Genomic DNA, 19963 nt, shown 5'->3' with positions numbered 1-19963 from the left:
CCTTGCTATTATCATTTCCCTGACTTGTCCTGAATGCCCTGTCTTTATTTTGGTTTGGTCTGTTGAACATCTAACATACTGTTGGACCTTACAGAGATGGGGATATTTATTCTTATGAATTCAGTGAAAACAGGCAACCCTCCAAACTTCTACATCAACAACTTGGGTGAGACAGTAAGGTTGGGAAGTTAGTGTAGTAGTTACAACAGGGATGAGTACTTTTTCAGCCTCTCAATTTCTTTCTAGTAATTTGTTGACAGGTTTTTAATTTTTCATTTGATTTGACATGATGCATTATGTTATGTAGATTTGCTCAAAAATCCTACTTTAATATATTTTAAATTTAGAAAATGAGACAGTGAAATGTGAAAATAGTTGCAGGGGTTGAATACTTTTTCAAGGCATTGTATAACTCACACAACACAAAGTTTTTAAACCACAAATAATTCAATAAATAATAAAATATTCCAGAGACTGATATTTAGCATCAGTTACATTTACAACACAAGATAAAAAGTATAACACCATTGGTGTTTCATATGTGACGAGACCTGGGTGGTAGCAGCTTAACTCCAAATCAGCAAGGGTAAGGTTAGGGAATCTGGAAATATAAGCTGGAATATTTCTGAGTAAAACAATTTACAGTATTGCAACTCACCAGTTCAAAAGCTGTCTTTTGTCTTTTGATTTCACAGTTAATAAACCTTAAAACAGGATTCAACTTTTGTGGGAAAAACATTAAGTTTTATTATATAATTAGGAATATCAGGATTTGCTGAAGCAAGAAATTAATAAGGAATGGTACCAATTCCAGAATTACACAGTAGAGTAGCTATAGGGGCTGTTCCAAACTAGAACAATTGTAATTTTATTTAGTAGTTCAGGCCACTGGAAAACATAGCATGAAAGAAAGTAATGTACCTTGAAGTACTGAAAACGGAAACCCTCATTCCTGCGACGAAACCAAACTATGACCCCAGCAGCAACGCCTATCAAACATATCAGGCCCAGCGCTGTGCCAAGGGCAATATGCGATGACGTTGAAGACTCTATAACCTAATGAAACAAGTGGATTTGGAATTAACAATATTCATGAAATTATTTTATTTTAGAAATACAGCGCAGAATTGGTCCTTTGAGCTACACTGCCCACTGATTTAACCCTTAGCTTAATCATGGGTCAATTTACAATGGCCAATTAACCTACTAACTGGTACATCTTTGGTCTGTGGGAGAAAACCAGAGGAAACCCACATATTCCAGGGGGTGGACATACAAACCTCTTACAGAGGATGCCAGGATTGAACTTCCAACTAATGCCCTGAGATGTAATAGTATCTCGCTAACCACTATGCTACCATAATGCACTATTACTGAATAATATTTATACAGTATAATTCTTGTAAAAAAAATCATTAGAATTCAAAAGTACAGTTATACATCCTGAAATATCAATCGAGTAGTCTTCACTGAGACTTTGACAAAGACTTAATCCCAAATTAATAAAACTAAGTAGAAAGCTAACTATAAATCCAAATAATAAATGGAAATCAAGTGATACTGATCTCATAGCTGATCTGTTTGAGATAGAGGACCATCCAGTAAACACTGCGACAACTTGTCCCTATTCAAATATATCATTGGCAGCCAGGTGACATTAAAGAATTGTTACAGGCAGTGTATTGTAACCTTGAATTATAAGCATAAAGATTATATCAAATGCATGAAGCCAAAGCTGGCATGTCAAGCTTTATAAAATAACTGAAGAAACTAAAATGCATATATATGAAGGACAAATAGTTTGATAAGTTGTGGCTTAGCATACCATTAAAGCTTTACTTAAACCTCATGTTGCCTCATGTCTTTCTCTGAGGAAGTCATTCTGAATCAAAATTAACTTATTTTCTCTCCAGTTTTATGGCTAAAGAGGTCAGAGTGGAAGTTGATGCTCTCCTTCCATTAAATATGCAGGATCTCCGTGTTCCTACTACATGGCATTGGTCTTTGATACCACTGTCAAACTCATGAACCAGAATTTCAATAGTATGTCTTCAAGATGGTTTTGTATCTTTTCATATCCTTGAATCTTTCCCTCCCTCTATCTGGTAATCTCTTCCTAAAGCTTGGAATGGAATGGAATGACAGCTTTTATTCCAAGTCGAACAAGTGAGTGAAACAGTTTACCACCTCAGTATTAGATGTTGGACTGGGAGAGGACACTGGTTTGTTCTCACAATAAATTTGCAGGATTTTGCATTGACGACATTGTGATATTTTTCCAGAATATTTCAACAGGCAAGGGACACAGCTACCTGGTGGATGAGGAATTGTCTTCTTTAATGTAGGTTTTGGCTTTCAAATGCCTTGTTTCTCAATTGGCTAAATGCTCTGTCAGGGTATTGCAGTCAGTGGTGCATTTAATCATTGTTATTTGCCTTTGTTCAAGATTCATGAGCAGTTGTCCACGTTTTCCAGTCTTGCAGTGAACCTTCATTGTTGAGGACAATGTGGGAGAGGACGTCAGTGTTGTGATGTTGAATCTAAAGCTAATTGAATGCTCTGTGGAAGCATCAACAATGTCATAGAGCTCAGGTGATCATTTTCTCACTTGAGCTCAAATACAGAGGTTTACGTAACTTTGCTTCTGGAGTGTAGTTAACAAATTACCATTCATTCTGAAGAACAGCTCCACTTCAATAGGAAGTTTGTTTGAAGGAGCATTGAATCACAAGTTAAGACAGGATTACCTTCACCAAAGGCTCATATATCATCAAAGTATACAACTCTGAAATTCTTCTCCAGATAGCCATGAAACCAAGAAAGAAAAACATGGAAGCAGAATCATCAACCCCCAAATCCCCCCCATGAACAAAAATGAAACAGCCATATCAACCCCACACAAAAAACAAGAAAGACAGGGCAAGAAACTGAATATAAAAAAGCCATAAGATTGAAACCAAAACATTTGCATTTGATGCCAAACGTCAGTGAGAATCTTATGACCTACTGCCTCACACCTGCAAAGGTTCAGTTACTTTAGGCTGGACATACAGAAGTATCTCAATCACATTCCTTTGAATGTGCCTAATTATAGTGAAACACTTACTGGACGTGGAGTTGTTAAAGGTCCTTTTATAACATGGATAATTCCATTGGTGGCAATTATATCCCATTTCAAAATAGGAATGCCATTCACCAACTTTGAAACCTATCATTATAAAAGATGAGTTAGTTCAGATAAAAAAAAGCTTTTAACTTCTATTTAAACAACAAAATTTCTAGACTATGCTATCTGCTGTCTCCCACTTGATCTATGGAGAAAAAATACAAAATTAACTTTTGACTTAAAAATAATACAATATAATTTCTATATTTCTAAAATCCTATGTTTATTATTAAAAAGCTGTAGATGTAATATCTGGATAGAAATAATGGTTATAATGCACTTAAATCCAGATAGGCAACCACTCCATCAGATGATCAATTTTAAAATGTTAACTTTATGAGAGACATGTGAAAACCAGCAGATGCTGGGGACGCAGAGCAACACACAAAATGCTGGAGGATCTCAGCAGGTCAGGCAACACCTGTGGAGAGGAAAAAAAGAGCTGAAGTTGTGTGCAGAGAACCTTAATCAAGATTGGTAGCCGTTTATGACAGATACTTTATTCAACTGGGGGGAGGGGTCAATAGCTGCACGTCATCTTTTAATTAAAATTCTCTATAGAGAAGTGATGATTTCTCACAAAGCAAAATCATTGAGCACAATCTGCTCTTTATAAGTACTTTGCTTATCAGATTCTTGACCAGTTCCAAGGAACAATCTTCAAACAGAAACATAGAGATAAGAATTTAACATGGAAACAAAACTGAAAAGAAGGGTTGTGTAAACAGGGCTGAAGGTGTTATATTTGAATGCATACAGTATGCAAGCTAAGGTAGATGTTCTTGAAGTACGGTTAGAAATTGACAAGACAGGCAGGAGGGTGGCTCTGCTGTTTAAAAAATGAAATTAAATCCTCAGAAATAAGGGATATAAGATCAGAGGATATGGCTAGAGTTAAGAAAATACAAGGGTAAAAAGAACCTGATAGGAATTATATACAGGCTTCAAAACAATGGCCAGGATGTGGAGTACAAACTGCAATGGAAGATAGAAAAGGCATGTGAAAGGGCCAGTGTTACAATGGTGATGGGGGATTTCAGGTCGCAGTAGACTGGGAAAGAATGGATACAATGGCAACAAGATGGCTTTTTGGAACTTGTGGTTAAGCCCAGCAGGGAAAAGGCAGTTCTGGATTGGGTGCTGAATAATGAACCAGATTTGATAAGGTAAAGGAGGCAGTAATCATAATATGATAGAATTCTCCCTGCAGTTTGAGAAGGAGAAACTAAAATCGGATGTATCAGTATTTCAGTTGAATAAGGCAGCTACAGGAAAATGAGAGAGGAGTTGCGTGAGAAGCACACACCGAATGCGGGAGGAACTCTGTAGGCCAGGCATCAATGGATGGACCATAGTTGACATTTTGGCCTGAGACCCTTCATCAGCACTGGAGAAAAAAGATGAGGAGTCAAAGTTGGCGGAGGGGAGGGAGAAACACAAGATGATAGGTGAAACTGGTGGGGAGGGGAGAGTGGTGAAGTGAAGAGCTGGGAAGTTGATTGGTGAAAGGGATGCAGGGCCGGAGAAGGGGGCACCTGACCAGCCGAAGGACAGATGGCCATGGAAGGTGATGGGCAGGAAAGGAGATAAAGTGAGCGAGAGTAAAGGAAATGGGGAATGGTGAAGGGGGGAGCATTACCAGAAGTTAGAGAAATCAATATTCATGCCATCAGGTTGGAGGTTACCCAGGTGGAATACAAGGAGTTGTTCCTCCAACCTGAAGGAGGCCATGAACTGACATGTTGGAATAGAAACATTGAAAACCTACAGCACAACACAGGCCCTTCAGCCCACAATGCTGTGCCAAACATGTCCTTACCTTCGCAATTACCTAGGGTTACCCATAGCCCTCTATTTTTCTAAGCTCCATGTACCTATCCAGGAGTTCTTAAAAGACCCTATCGTATCCGCCTCCACCACCATCGCTGGCAGCCCATTCCACACACTCACCACCCCCTCTGACATCTCCTCTGAACCTACTTCCAAGCACCTTAAAACTGTGCCCTCTCCTGTTAGTCCTTTCAGCCCTGGGAAAAAGCCTCTGACTATCTACACGATCAATGCCTCTCATCATCTTATACACCTCTATCAGGTTACCTTCCATCCTCCGTCGCTCCAAGGAGAAAAGGCTGAGTTCGCTCAACCTATTCTCATAAGACATGCTCCCCAAACCGGGCAACATCCTTGTAAATCTCCTCTGCACCCTTTCTATAGTTTCCACGTCCTTCCTGTAGAGAGGTGACCAGAACTGAGCACAGTACTCCAAGTGGAGTCTGACCAGGGTCCTATGTAGCTGCAACATTACCTCTCAGCTCTTAAACTCAGTCCAACAATTGAAGAAAGTCAATGCACCATATGCCTTTTTAACCACAGAGTCAACCTGCATAGCAGCCTTGAGTGTCCGATGGACTCAGACACCAAGATCTCTCTGATCCAACCTGCCAAGAGTCTTACCATTAATACTATATTCTGCCATTATATTTGACCTACCAAAATGAACCACCCCACACCTATCTGGGTTGAACTCTATCTGCCACTTCTCAGCCCAGTTTTGCATCCTATCAATGTCCCACTGCAACCTCTGACAGCCCTCCACACTATCCACAGCACCTCCAACCTTTGTGTCATCAGCAGATTTACTAACCCATCCCTCCACTTCCTCACCCAAGTCATTTATAAAAATCACGAAGAGTAAGGGTCCCAGAACAGATCCCTCAGGCACACCACTGGTCGCCAACCTCCATGCAGAATATGACCCGTCTACAACCACTCTTTGCCTTCTGTGTACAAGCCAGTTCTGGATCTACAAAGCAAGGTCCCCTTGGATCCCATGCCTCCTTACTTTCTCAATAAGCCTTGCTTGGGGTACCTTATCAAATGCCTTGCTGAAATCCATATACATTATATCTACTGCTCTTCTTTCATCAATGTGTTTAGTCACATCCTCAAGGAATTCAATCAGGCTCGTAAGGCACAACTTGCACTTGACAAAGCTATGCTGACCATTCTTAATCATATAATGCCTCTCCAAATGTTCATAAATCCTGCCTCTCAGGATCTTCTCCATCAACTTAGCAGCCATTGAAGTAAGACTCACTGGTCTATAATTTCTCTACTCCCTTTCTTAATAAAGGAATAACATCTGCAACCATCCAATCATCCGGAACATCTCCCGTCCTCATTGATGATGCAAAGATTATTGCCAGAGGCTCAGCAATCTTCTCACTCACTTCCCATAGTAACCTGGAGTATATTTCATCCGGTCCTAGTGACTTATCCAACTTGATGCTTTCCAAAAGCTCCAGCACATCCTCCTTAATGTCTATAAGCTCAAGCTTATAGACTTAATTGTAAGTCATCCCTACAATTGCCAAGGTCCTTTTCTGTAGTGAATACTGAAGCAAAGTATTCTGCTATCTCCTCCAGTTCCATACACACTTTTCCACTGTCACACTTGATTGCTCCTATTCTCTCACGTCTTATCCTCTTGCTCTTCACATACTTGTAGAATGCCTTGGGGTTTTTCATAATCCTGTCCACCAAGGCCTTCACATGGCCCCTTCTGGCTCTCCTAATTTCATTTTTAAGCTCCTTCCTGTTAGCCTTATAGTTTTCTAGATCTCTATCATTACCTAGTGTTTTGAACCTTTTGTAAGCTTTTCTTTTCTTCTTGACTAGATTTTCAACAGCCTTTGTACACCACGGTTCCTGTACCCTACCATCCCTCCCCGTCTCATTGGAATGTACCTATGCAGACCTCCATTCAAATATTCCCTAAACATTTGCCACATTTCTGCCGTACATTTCCCTGAGAACATCTGTTCCCAATTTATGCTTCCAAGTTCCTCCCTGACAGCTTCAGATTTCCCTTTACTCAAACTAAATTCTTTCCTAACTTGTCTGTTCCTATCCCTCTCCAATGCTATGGTAAAGGAGATTGAATTATGATCACTATCTGTCCACTGAGAGACCTGGCAGCTGATCAGGTTCATTTTTCAATACTAGATCTAGTACAGTCCTTCCTCGTGTAGGCTTATCTACATACTGTGACAGAAAACCTTTCTGAACACACCTAACAAACTCCACTTCATCTAAACCCCTCGCTCTAGGGAGATGCCAATCAACATTGGGAAAATTAAAATCCCCCATCAGGACAGCCCTGTTGTTACTGCACCAGAATGGGAATGGGAAGTGGAATTAAATTGAGTGGCCACTGGGAGATCCTGCTTTCTCTGGTGGATAGAGGTGAAGCCATCTCCTAATCTACGTTGGGTCTCACCAATATACAGGAGGCTGCAACAGATACTGTAGATGACCCCAACAGATGTCCCATTCCTATTCTGTCTTGTCGGTCTATGGCCTCCTCTACTGTCGCAACGAGGCCACACTCGGGTTAGAGGATATCCTTATATTCCATCTGGATAGCCTCCAACCTGATGGCATGAAAATTGATTTCTTGAACTTCCGGTAATGTTCCCCACTCATCCCCCTTTCACCACCTCCCATTCCCTCAACCTTATCTCCTTACCTGCCCATCAGCTCCTTCTGGCCCTCCTCCAACTTTTCTTTCTTCCATGGCCTTCTGTCCTCTCCTGTCAGACTCCCCCTTCTCCAGCCCTGTATCTCTTTCACCAGTCAACTTCCCAGCTCTTTACTTCACCCCTCCCCACCTTCCCAGTTCCACCTATCACCTTGAGTTTCTTCCTCCCCCACCCACCTTCTAACTCTGACTCATCATTTTTTTTCTCCAGTCCTGCTGAAGGGTCTTGGCCCAAAATGTCGACTATACTCTTTTCCAGAAGTGATGCCTGGCCTGCTGAGTTCCTCCAGCATTTTTTGTGAGTTGCTCAGAGTTTCAGCATCTGTAGATTTTCTTGTGTTTGCCAGGAGCTGCTGGAAAATGACTGGAAGGGGACACCACCAGAGATGAGCGTAGAGCAGCAATAGCTGGAGTACTGGAAGAAGCAGGATTGCTTCGTCCCAAGGAAGAAGCAGTATTATAAAGGGCAGACGAAGGGTGGCAACAAAGGAAGTCAAAGGCAACATGACAAAAATCAGTGGGAAGCTGGAGGATTAAGAAGCTTTTAAAAACCATCAGAAGGCAACTAAAAAAAACAATAAGGAGAGAAAAATGAAATAAGGTAAGCTAGTCAATAATTTACAGTAAAAGAGGACATCAAAATATTTTTCCAGATACCTTAAGAGTAAAATAGAGGCAAGAGCTGATATTGGACTGCTGGAAAATGACACGGGAGAGTTAGTAATGGGGGAGAAAGAAATGACAGATGAACGGAGTAAGATTTTCACCAGTCTTCACTGGAAATTTCTGGCAGCAAGCCAGAAATTAGAATATGGCAAGGAGCAGAAATGACAGTAGTCACTTTTACTACAGAGAAGGGAAGCTGAAAGGTCTAAAAGCAGATGAGTCACATAAACTACAGTCCAGGATTCTGAAAGAAGTAGTTGAAGAGGCTGTGGAGGCATTACTCATGATCCTTCAAGAATTACAAGATTCTGAAATGGTTCTGTGGGGCTGGAAAATTGTAAATGTCATTCCAGTCTTTAAGAAGGGAGGGTGGCGAAAGACAGGAAACTATTGGCTAGTTAGCCTGACTTCAGTGATTGGGAAGATGTTGGGAAGTGCATTATTAAGGATGAGGTTTTGAAGCACTTGCAAGCACACCATAAAATAGGTCAAAGACAACAAGGACTCCTGAAAGGGAAAACTTGCCTGACAAATCTGTTGGGATTCTTTGTGGAAAAAAAAATAAGGAAGGGCAGACAAAGGAGAGTCAGTAGATGTTGTTCACTTAGATGGCTAGAAGACCTTTGACAAGGTGCCACACATGAGGCTCATAAACAAGATAAGAACCCATTGGATCACCTGAAAAATATGAGCATGGACAAAAAGACTGGCTGGCAGAAGGTAAAGAGAAGAGGCATTTTTTGTTTGGCTGCAGGTTTAGTCTGCTAGTTTTCACATTACACATATATATATATATGTTAATAATCTGGATGACAGAATTGATGTCTTTGTGGCCAAGTTTGCAGACAATATGAAGAAATGTGGATGGCCAGGTAGTGTCGAGGTTACAGGGAGTCTGCGGAAGTACATAGATAGATTGGGAGAATAGGCAAAGAAGTGGCAGATGTAATATAATGTAGGGAAGTCTATGGTCACGCACTTTGGTAGAAGGAATAAAGGCATAGACTATTTTCTAAACAGGGAGAAAATTCAGAGGTGCAATGGAACTTGGGAATCCTGGCACAGGATTTCCTTAAGGTTAACTTGCAGGTTGAGTTGGCAGTAAGGAAAGTAAATGAAATGCTAACATTCATTTCAGGAGGACTAGAATATAAAAACAATGCCACTTTTGGAGTATTGTAAACAGTCTTAGCTCCCATATCTAAGAAAGGAGAGGGTCCAGAGGAGGTTTATGAGAATGATCCTAGAAATGGAAGTAAGAGTGCTTTATGGTTCTGAGCCTGTACTCTACTGGAGTTCGGACAAATGAAGTGGGAATCTCATCAAAAAAACAAATATTGAAAGGCCTAAGTAGAGTAGGCATGGAGAGGATGGTTCCAATAGTGGGAGATTTTTGGACAACAGGGCACAACGTCAGTATAGAGGACTCCCTTTAGAACAGATGAAGAGGAGTTATTTTAGCCAGAGGGTGGTAAATCTGAATCCATTGCCACAGGTGACTGTTGAGGCTAGGTCATTTCAGATATTTAAAGCGGAGGTTGATGGCTACCTAATTAGTAAGGACATCAAAGGTTATGGGTTTGAGAGGGAAAATAAATCAGACATGATAGAATGGTGGAGCAGATGCTGTTGGCCACAAGTCCTAATTCTGGTCCTTTGTCTTATGACCTTAACTGTATCTATTTACACAGATGTGACTAGACCTACTGAGATTTTCCAACATTTTCTCTTTTGAATTGAATTGATTGAAATTACTTTATTACTTACATCCCTCAAATACATGATAAGTAAAAATCTTTGTTATTTTTAAAACTCCATCTAAATGGGCAATTTATAGTAAGTTATAATAAATAATATGCACAACAGAACAGTCAATAGAACACAGAAATGCAGTTGTATCAGCATGAATTAAGCAGTCTGATGGCCTGGTGGAAGAAGCTGTTCTGGAGCCTGTTGGTCCTGGAGCTGCGGTACTGCTTCCCGGATGGTAGCAGCTGGAATAGTTTGTGGTTGGGGTAACTCGGGTCCCCAATGATCCTTCGGGCCCTTTTTATACACCTGTCTTTGTAAATGTCCTGAATAGTGGAAGTTCACATCTAGATATGCCGGGCTGTCCACACCTCTCTCTGTAGAGTCCTGCGATTGAGGGAATTTAGTTCCCATACCAGGCAGTGATGCAGCCAGTCAGGATGCTCTGAATTGGGTCCCTATAGAAACTTCTAGGATTTAGGGGCCCATATCAAACTTACTCAACCATCTGAGGTGAAAGAGGCACTGTTGTTCCTTTTTTACCACTCAGCTGGTATGAACAGACCACGTGAGTTCCTCAATGATGTGTATGCTGAGGAACTTTAAACTGTTCACGCTCTCAATCCCAGATCCATTGATGTCAAAAGGGGTTACCCTGTCTCCATTCCTCCTGTAATCCACAACCAGCTCTTTTGTTTTTGTGACATTGAGGGAGAGGTTGTTTTCCTGACACCACTGTTACAGGGTGATGACTTCTTCTCTGTAGGCTGCCTTGTTATTATTTGAGATTAGGCCAATCAGTGTAGTGTCATCAGCAAATTTAATTAGCAGATCGGAGCTGTGGGTGGCAACACAGACGTGGGTATACAGAGGGTGAAGGAGGTGAATTTGTGGAATTTGTTGCCACAGGCAGCTGTGGAGGCCAGGTCTTTGGGTGTATTTAAGGCAGAGGTTGATAGATTCTTGATTGGACATGGCATCAAAGGTTACAAGGAGAAGGCCAGGAACTGGTGTTGAGGAGGAGACAGGAAAAAAGGATCAGCCATGATTGAATGGCAGAGCAGACTCGAGGGGCCAAATGGCCTAATTCTGCTTCTATGTCTTATGGTGTTATGGCTTAGGACACAACTCTGAGGGGCTCCTTTGTGGAATGTCAGAGGGGCAGAGGTGAGGGAGCCCACTCTTACCACCTGCTGGCAATCTGACAGGAAGTCCAGGATCCAGCTACACAAGGCAGGGTGAAGGCCGAGGTCTCTGAGCTTCTTGTCGATCCTGGGGGTAATTATGGTGTTGAATGCTGAACTGTGGTCCAAGAACAGCATTCTCACAATAAGCATCCCTCTTCTTCAGATGGTAATATTTGCTGGACAGTTCACAACCGAGATGCAATTGTGTACCAGCATTGCCTCAAGATTTCTTTCGAGCAGTGGATACTAAATATCGTGAGGTTCCTGTTTACACTGAAGTTCTAGAATTTCCTCATTACATTTCAGATGTCCTGTATTTTTAATTCTTGACTGGCCTCTTCTTCCACTATTCATTTTTGGGATGACAGGTTGTTGTGTAAAAGGCCTGTACAGTTTCAACATTAGAAGAGTGAGATGTGATCTCTATTGAAATGTTTCTATGGGGCTTCACAAGGAAAATGATGTGTAACACGCTGTAAAGTTTCACTGCTAATGTAATGGCCTCTGTAATGTTCCACTGCTAAGGTAATGGTTTCTCTGTAGCAGCAATGTTTGGGTTATGTCTAGAGATAACGGGGCATGCTAGCCAATGAGTGGGATGCTGTTCTTTCTTGTGTGTCTGGGGAGCAGGGAATTAGCGGTCTTTTTCGAGGGGTGATGAAGAGAGAGGATGCGAATGGAGAGAGTTGCTAGACTGCCAGACGGAGTGGACTGAGAGTCCAAGGGTCAGCTACACTAAGAGGAGCACAATGGGAACAAATGGACAAACCGTAAGCTCCAACATTTGCGCATTAGACTGTTTCATGAGAATGGGCACTTTTCTATTTTTGTTTCTTTACTAATTAAGTTTTGTTTCTTTACTAATAGTCAAATTAAGAATTATAAAGCTCAATGTTTAATCGCATATTGTGTACTGATTGTTATTTCATGGTACTGATTAGTAACAGGGCCCACATTGTGCAGCATCCACCCAAACAAGATTATGTGGCGACCCATTTCCTGGCACATCCAAACTGGCTGACAATTAGATAGCCTACGGGGGTTTGCGAGCACAGAGCTTTGGAGCCTCTGCGCCACGGGGGGCAGGTTGAGGGAGGCTTAAAAGTGAGGCTGAGGATTTCGAATAAAGTTTTTTCCTTCGACTGCAGTTACCGACTCCATGTCGTAATTTTAGCGCTGCGTGTAGCACACCGCTACAGTTGGTGACTCCAACGGTCCAAACGATTTTTGGACCAGAAATGACCGACGCCGCCTCTGTCCATGCGGTTTCGTTGAAACTGCCAGGTTTCTGGACACAGCGCCCGAACCTATGGTTCCAGCAAGCCGAAGCCCAATTCCACGTTCGCCAGATCACCTCAGAAGACACCCGCTACTACTACGTGGTGAGCTCCCTCGACCAGGACACAGCGGCCCAGGTCGCAGAGTTCGTACAGTCGCCCCCGGCAGACGACAAGTACACGGAATTCAAAGCCCTGCTCCTCAGGACTTTCGGACTCTCACGGCGCGAGCGGGCTGCCCGTTTACTGCATCTGGATGGCTTGGGCGACAGACCTCCATCGGCTTTAATGAATGAGATGTTGTCTCTCGCCGACGGACACACACCCTGCCTCATGTTTGAGCAAGCATTCCTGGAGCAGCTGCCCGAGGACATACGCCTGCTGCTGTCCGACGCAGATTTCAGTGACCCCCGGAAGGTGGCAGCCCGGGCGGACTTGCTGTGGAACGCCAAAAAGGTGAGCGGGGCGTCCATCGCACAGATCTCCCAGCCACGCTCCCGGCAGCAAACCAGTCCAGGCCCGGCCGCAGAGCCCGCTAACCCCCGGCCCAATGAACACTGGTGCTTCTACCACCAGCGGTGGGGTGCAGAAGCCCGCCGTTGTCGCCCGCCCTGCAAGTTCCCGGGAAACGCCAGGGCCAGCCGCCGCTGATGGCTACGGCGGCTGGCCATCGGGATAGCCTCCTGTATGTGTGGGACAGAAGGTCGGGACGCCGGTTTTTTGGTCGATACTGGGATCAGCGTTTTACCTCCGACGGGTTACGACACCCGCAGCAGGGCACCGGGTCCCCCCCTGAGGGCTGTGAATGGCAGCACAATAAGGACCTATGGCACCAGTACGGTGCAGCTACAGTTCAGCTCCAGCCAGTTCACGTGGGACTTCACACTGGCAGCCGTAGCCCAACCGCTTCTGGGTGCGGATTTTTTGCGGGCTCACAGCCTGCTGGTTGACCTGCCCAGGAAGAGACTGGTACACGCCGAGACCTTTCAGACGTTCTCCCTGGGTGCAGCCCAGTTGCCAGCCCCTCACCTCGGCTCCATCACGCTGTCCGACAACGACTTCACCAGGATCCTGGCGGAGTTCCCATCGGTTCTGGCACCGCAGTTCACAGCGGCCATGCCCAGACACGGTGTACAGCACCACATCCCGACCCAGAGACCACCCCTCCACGCCCGCGCTCGGCGGCTTCCCCTGGACAAGCTCCGACTGGCGAAGGAGGAGTTCCAGAGGATGGAGGAATTGGGGATCATCCAGCGGTCCGACAGCCCATGGGCCTCCCCCCTGCACATGGTGCCCAAAGCGACGGGAGGCTGGAGACCGTGCAGCGACTACCGCGGGCTGAACGAGGCTACCACACCAGACCGCTACCCTGTGCCGCACATTCAGGACTTTGCAGCAAACCTGCATGGCGCACGGATCTTCTCCAAGGTAGACCTCATCCGAGGGTACCATCAAATCCCGATGCATCCTGACGACCTCCCCAAAACGGCTATCATCACCCCGTTTGGCCTTTTCGAGTTCCTCCGCATGCCGTTTTGCCTGAAGAATGCCGCACAGACGTTCCAGCGGTTAATGGACGTGGTGGGACGGGACCTGGACTTGGCGTTCATCTATTTGGATGACATCCTCATAGCCAGCAGCAGTCGTCAGGAGCATCTGTCCCACCTCCGTCAACTCTGCGCCCGACTGAGTGAGTACGGTCTTACAATCAACCCCGCCAAATGCCGGTTCGGACTCGATACCATTGACTTCCTGGGCCACAGGATTACTAAAGACGGGGCAACCCCTCTGCCCACTAAGGTAGATGCGCTCCACCACTTTCCCCGACCCACCACGATCAAAGGCCTTCAGGAATTCGTAGGTATGGTCAATTTCTACCACCGCTTCCTCCCTTCAGCTGCCCGGATCATGCGCCCCCTGTTCGCCCTGATGTCGGGTCCGAGCAAGGACATTACCTGGGACGAGGAGTCCGCTGCCGCTTTCGTTCAAACGAAGGAAGCTTTGGCGAACGCCGCAATGCTAGTACATCCCAGAATGGACGCCCCTACCGCCCTCACAGTGGATGCATCTAACACGGCAGTCAGTGGGGTGCTGGAGCAACTCATCGCAGGTCGCTGGCAACCCCTGGCGTTTTTCAGCAAACACCTGCAGCCACCCGAGCTCAAGTACAGTGCTTTCGACCGGGAACTGTTGACGCTCTACCTGGCAATCCGGCATTTCAGGTACTTCCTAGAAGGTCGGCCCTTCACCGCGTTCACAGACCACAAACCGCTTACCTTTGCGTTTACGAAAGCGTCCGACCCCTGGTCGTCCCGCCAGCAATGCCACCTGTCCTACATCTCTGAATACACGACGGATGTCCGGCACGTCTCGGGTAAGGACAATGTCGTGGCGGATGCGCTCTCTCGCCCTACCGTTCATGCCCTTTCCCAAGGGGTAGACTTTGAGGCACTGGCAGAGGCGCAGCAGGCGGATGAGGAGATTCCGAGTTACAGAACCGCAGTCTCCGGTTTGCAGCTCCAGGACCTCCCCGTGGGCCCGGGTGAGAGGACCCTACTCTGTGACGTCGCCACCGGCCAGCCCCGTCCCGTCGTCCCGACAGCCTGACGGCGCCGCGTTTTCGACTCCATTCATAACTTGACGCATCCCTCCATCCGGACAACTGTCCGGATGGTTTCCAGCAGGTTCGTTTGGCACGGACTCCGCAAACAGGTCAGTGAATGGGCCAAAATGTGCAGCACTGCCAGACGGCCAAGGTGCAGCGGCACACCAAAGCCCCACTGCAGCAGTTCCATCCCGCCCACCGGCGTTTCAACCACATTCATGTGGATATCGTGGGCCCCCTGCCAGTGTCGCACAGAGCGCGTTACCTCCTGACTATCGTGGACCGGTTCACAAGATGGCCAGAGGCGGTCCCGCTCACCGACACCACCTCCGAATCTTGCGCCCGAGCCCTGATCACCACCTGGATATCTCGCTTTGGTGTACCGGCCCACATTACCTCTGACAGAGGCGCCCAGTTCACCTCCGGCCTGTGGTCAGCTATGGCCAGCCTTTTGGGGACTCAGCTGCACCACACAACTGCCTACCACCCACAGTCGAACGGGCTAGTGGAGCGTTTCCACCGTCACCTGAAGTCGGCCCTCATGGCCCGCCTGCAAGGAGCCAACTGGGCGGACGAGCTTCCCTGGGTCTTACTCGGCATCCGCACAGCGCCCAAGGACGACCTGCACGCCTCGCCGGCCGAGTTGGTATACGGCGCGCCCCTGGTCGTCCCTGGGGAGCTCCTACCAGCCCCACAGGGGCAAGAGGAAGATCCCGCAGCAGTCCTGGGCAGACTACGCGAGAAGCTCGGTAACCCGGCCCCCATACCCACTTCACAGCACGGGCGGAACCTGACCTGCGTACCCAAAGACCTGCAGAACTGTAAGTTTGTGTTTGTACGAAGGGGCGGGCATCGGCCACCGCTGCAGCGGCCCTACGAGGGGCCGTTTATGGTGCTCCGGAACAACGGGTCCACGTTCGTGCTGGATGTTGGGGGGAAGAGGAGGTTTTCACGGTGGACCGCCTCAAACCGGCCCATGTGGACCTGGCGCAACCGGCCGAGTTTCCGGCACCTCGGCGCAGAGGCCGACCTCCCAAGCAGGTTTTGGCCCAGACTGTGGACATTGGGGGGTGTATCGCCGGTTCTGGGGGGTGGGTTATGTGGCGACCCATTTCCTGGCACATCCAAACCGGCTGACAATTAGATAGCCTACGGGGGTTTGCGAGCACAGAGCTTTGGAGCCTCTGCGCCACGGGGGGCAGGTTGAGGGAGGCTTAAAAGTGAGGCTGAGGATTTCGAATAAAGTTTTTTCCTTCGACTGCAGTTACCGACTCCGTGTCGTAATTTTAGCGCTGCGTGTAGCACACCGCTACAATTAGTTTGGCTGGTCTGGGGGCTATCACCCCTAGATTAAGCTATTTGCACTAAGGGTTAGTTAGAAACTTAAAATAAAAGGTTAGCCATGCAGGACAAGAAGAAATTGCTTCTCTCAGACAGCTAATCTGAATTTACTACCCAAAAAGTCTGTTGAGGCTTAATCACTGAATATATTCAAGAAAATTAAATAGATTTTTTTACATCAAAGGACATGGGGCTGGTGTGGCATGGAACATTGGTTAATATGGTCAGCCATGGAATTATTGAGGAGCAAAGAAAGCACGAGGGATTGAGTGGTCTATTTTGGCCACCTCACATGTAGCTGAGATGTATATTTCCTGGGGTAACTAGTCATCTCCCCATCTTTCTCTTTCTGTCTCCCTCCTTCTTCCATGTTGCAAAGAGGCAATGAATCATGAACTTTTAGTTCTGCACAGGTGCCTTAGACCCACAATATGACCCTTTCTTTCATTTCAGATTTCTAAGGGATGTAGCTTTTCCTTTAACTATAAGTGATAACCATTCATAACCAAATTTCTCATGAATATTTCATTTTAATTGTAGAAGTTAGGACAATTCCTGTACCAACCAGCTGGCAGGAGTATTCATGGACGTTTTCAACCTCTCATTGCTATGGACAGAAGTCCCCACTTGCCCCAAAAAGGCAACAATTATACCAGTGCCTAAGAAGAATAATGTGACCTGCCTTAATGACCAATAGCACACATCGACAGTGATGAAATGCTTTGAGATGTTGGTCATGACTAGATTGAACTCCTGCCTCAGCAAGGACCTGGACCCATTCTAATTTGCCAATTGCCACAATAGGTCAACGGCAGATGCAATCTCAATGGCTCTCCACACGGCTTTAGACCACCTGGACAACACAAACACCTACATCAGGATGCTGTTCATCGACTATAGCTCAGCTTTTAACACCATGATTCCCACAATCCTGATTGAGAAGTTGCAGAACCTGGGCCTCTGTACCTCCTCCTGCAATTGGATCCTCGACTTCCTAACCAGGAGACCACAATCTGTGTGGATTGGTGATACTATCTCCTCCTTGCTGACGATCAACACTGGTGCACCTCAGGGGTGTGTGCTTAACCCATTGCTCTACTCTCTCTATACTCATGACTGTGTGGCTAGGATAGCTCAAACACCATCTATATATTTCCTGACAATGCAACCATTGTTGGTAGAATCTCAGGTGGTGACGAGAGGGCATACAGGAGTGAGATATGCCAACTAATGGAATGGTGCCGCAGCAACAACCTGACACTCAATGTCAGTAAGACGAAAGAGCTGATTGTGGACTTTAGGAAGGGTAAGACAAAGGGTCACATACCAATCCTCATAGAGGGATCAGAAATGGAGAGAGTGAGCAGCTTCAAGTTCCTGGGTGTCAAGATCTCGGAGGACATTATTAATGGATCTATTGCTCCACATGGCTTCGGCGATTTTCAGAACATTTTTAATTACTACTGATGAACGTATTTCTCCTAGAACTAGATTTAGAAACATACACGTATTTTTTTTTAAAGTCAAGCTTGTGTTTTAATAAAGTTGCTCTGTGGTCTCACTTACCTCAGGGAGAGAGTCGTTTACAGGTGCAACTTCATCAATATGAAGATCATATCCTAGTCTGGATGAAACAAGTGTATGCGCAGTTAGCTCATCATACAAAATGTAACTATTGTTCCTGGTGATGTGGTTTTCAAGATCACTCCATGACAAGGTCTAGACACAATAAGAAATCAGTAAATGTTAACCTTGCATGAAACATTCTGCATTACAATGAACTGCAATTGTCAAGATGGCTCAGTTTTTAATAGAGTTGAACCAGCAGGTTGTAGGCCAAAGGAGTGCTTGGATCTAAATAGCACATTTAAAACAATAAAGGTCATGTTTGAGTGTGAAAGATCTTGTAAATGATCGTGGCTGCTTGAATTTCATGCTTCCTCTGAACATCTCTCAACTCCGAGCCACAGATCATTGTGACAGTCTGTCCTTTCAATGCAGTATAATTTGTTCATAATTTGTTTTTCTTGTGAATGCTTTATTTCTAATGCTAGGTTTCTATACATTATACCTGTACATACATGACAATAAATTTAACTTTGAAATTGTTTCTGATTCCTAATTTCTGTAAAATTGCTTTTTCTCTATAGAACAAAGATGTGATGGGATGCAGATGAGATTCAACTATTACAAGAAACTATCGCCAATGTTCTTGGTAACACACATTGTAGCCTATTGATTTAAGGTTCTTTAACCAACTTACTAGCTAAGGAACCCAATTTCATGTCATTATTCATGATATTTGATTTGTTTTAAGCAGGAAAAAAACTTTAGGAGAAACCATACATTATACCTCACTTTCTTCAAGGCCAGAGTCTACCGGAATAAACAATGTTTCATTAGTTGTCTCATCTGACAGAAATGCTAGGAATTTGCTTCCATTTTCATTCGCTTCGGCATAGTCCAGCAATTTCTAATGAGAGACAACAAATAATAATGTGCACAGTTGACCATAACAAAAACTTTGCAAATAAGGTTACAGAAGAACAATACTTACAGAATAAAAGATTGAAAAATTGGTGTGACTGGAGATCACATTCATTAGGTTCCCATTGCAGGAATAGCCATCACCTACAAAGCCTTCTTTACATACACACTGAATATCTAGGGAGCAATGTGACAGAGAAAAAAACAGCTAAAAGTTGGCCATAAATATTCTCAAATATACTTGGATGCTCTACCTTTGGGGAAAAAATGGTAAATTCATTCAGACGATACATTGAACTTGGTGCTTACCTTGCTTTCTAAAGCAGTAAGCATCCCATAATTCACTGAGATTTGCCCTCACACCATAATCAAAGACCCCAATGGTGCCAAAACCACAGTTTGGGTTTAAGTGGGTTATGGGATACCCTGCTTTCATGTTAGCCATCCATCCAATTACACAGCGGTGATAACCAAACTGTCAAAATAAATCAAGGGAAGAAAAAAAAATTGGTAAGTAATTCTGTCTGGTTGCAAGGCACTAGTATTTTTCCACCTGTTTACTATTAAAGATCAATAGACCTTAGTGTTGGTACCAATTAACTGCAACAGTTCTTTCACATTTTACAGTCAACGCAGTCTCTTGAAGGTGTTAAGTTTTAGCATTTCATTAGTAATAATTCAGTTAATTATAAGTTGTATAAAACCATCAATGGCCATAAAGGAACTGAAGTAAGTTGTCACTTCCGTTGAAATTTGCATAAAGCCTTTTGAAATATTTTTGTGTCAATGCTTTTAAAAATACATTTTTAACATATTGCACATTTGTCTATTATGTGAAATTCCTGTGATAATTCTGTACATGATAAGGACATGTGACCTTATGCAGTCCTGAGTAGGTCTGTAGTCTAGTGCAGTATTTTTTCTATGTTGTTTTTTTACGTAGTT

At 44.7% G+C, this 19963-nt stretch overlaps 1 protein-coding gene across 2 annotated transcripts in view; it reads right to left on the bottom strand.

Annotated features, from left to right (window-relative positions):
• Nucleotides 1-19963, bottom strand: part of stab1 (stabilin 1) — a 323963-nt gene that overhangs the window by 8892 nt on the left and 295108 nt on the right. For both annotated transcript variants that reach the window (XM_059944646.1, XM_059944645.1), the window contains exons 62-67: nt 19328-19493; nt 19089-19195; nt 18885-19004; nt 18098-18250; nt 3107-3208; nt 922-1056 (exon numbers count right to left, since the gene is read on the bottom strand). In XM_059944646.1, the coding sequence (XP_059800629.1) occupies nt 922-1056; nt 3107-3208; nt 18098-18250; nt 18885-19004; nt 19089-19195; nt 19328-19493 (783 nt within the window). The remainder of the gene's footprint in view (nt 1-921; nt 1057-3106; nt 3209-18097; nt 18251-18884; nt 19005-19088; nt 19196-19327; nt 19494-19963) is intronic.

The sequence above is a fragment of the Hypanus sabinus genome, chromosome 19 (genome assembly GCF_030144855.1).
Source record: "Hypanus sabinus isolate sHypSab1 chromosome 19, sHypSab1.hap1, whole genome shotgun sequence".
In the NCBI taxonomy this organism is placed as follows: domain Eukaryota; kingdom Metazoa; phylum Chordata; class Chondrichthyes; order Myliobatiformes; family Dasyatidae; genus Hypanus; species Hypanus sabinus.
This window is presented reverse-complemented; position numbering and strand designations above follow the sequence as displayed.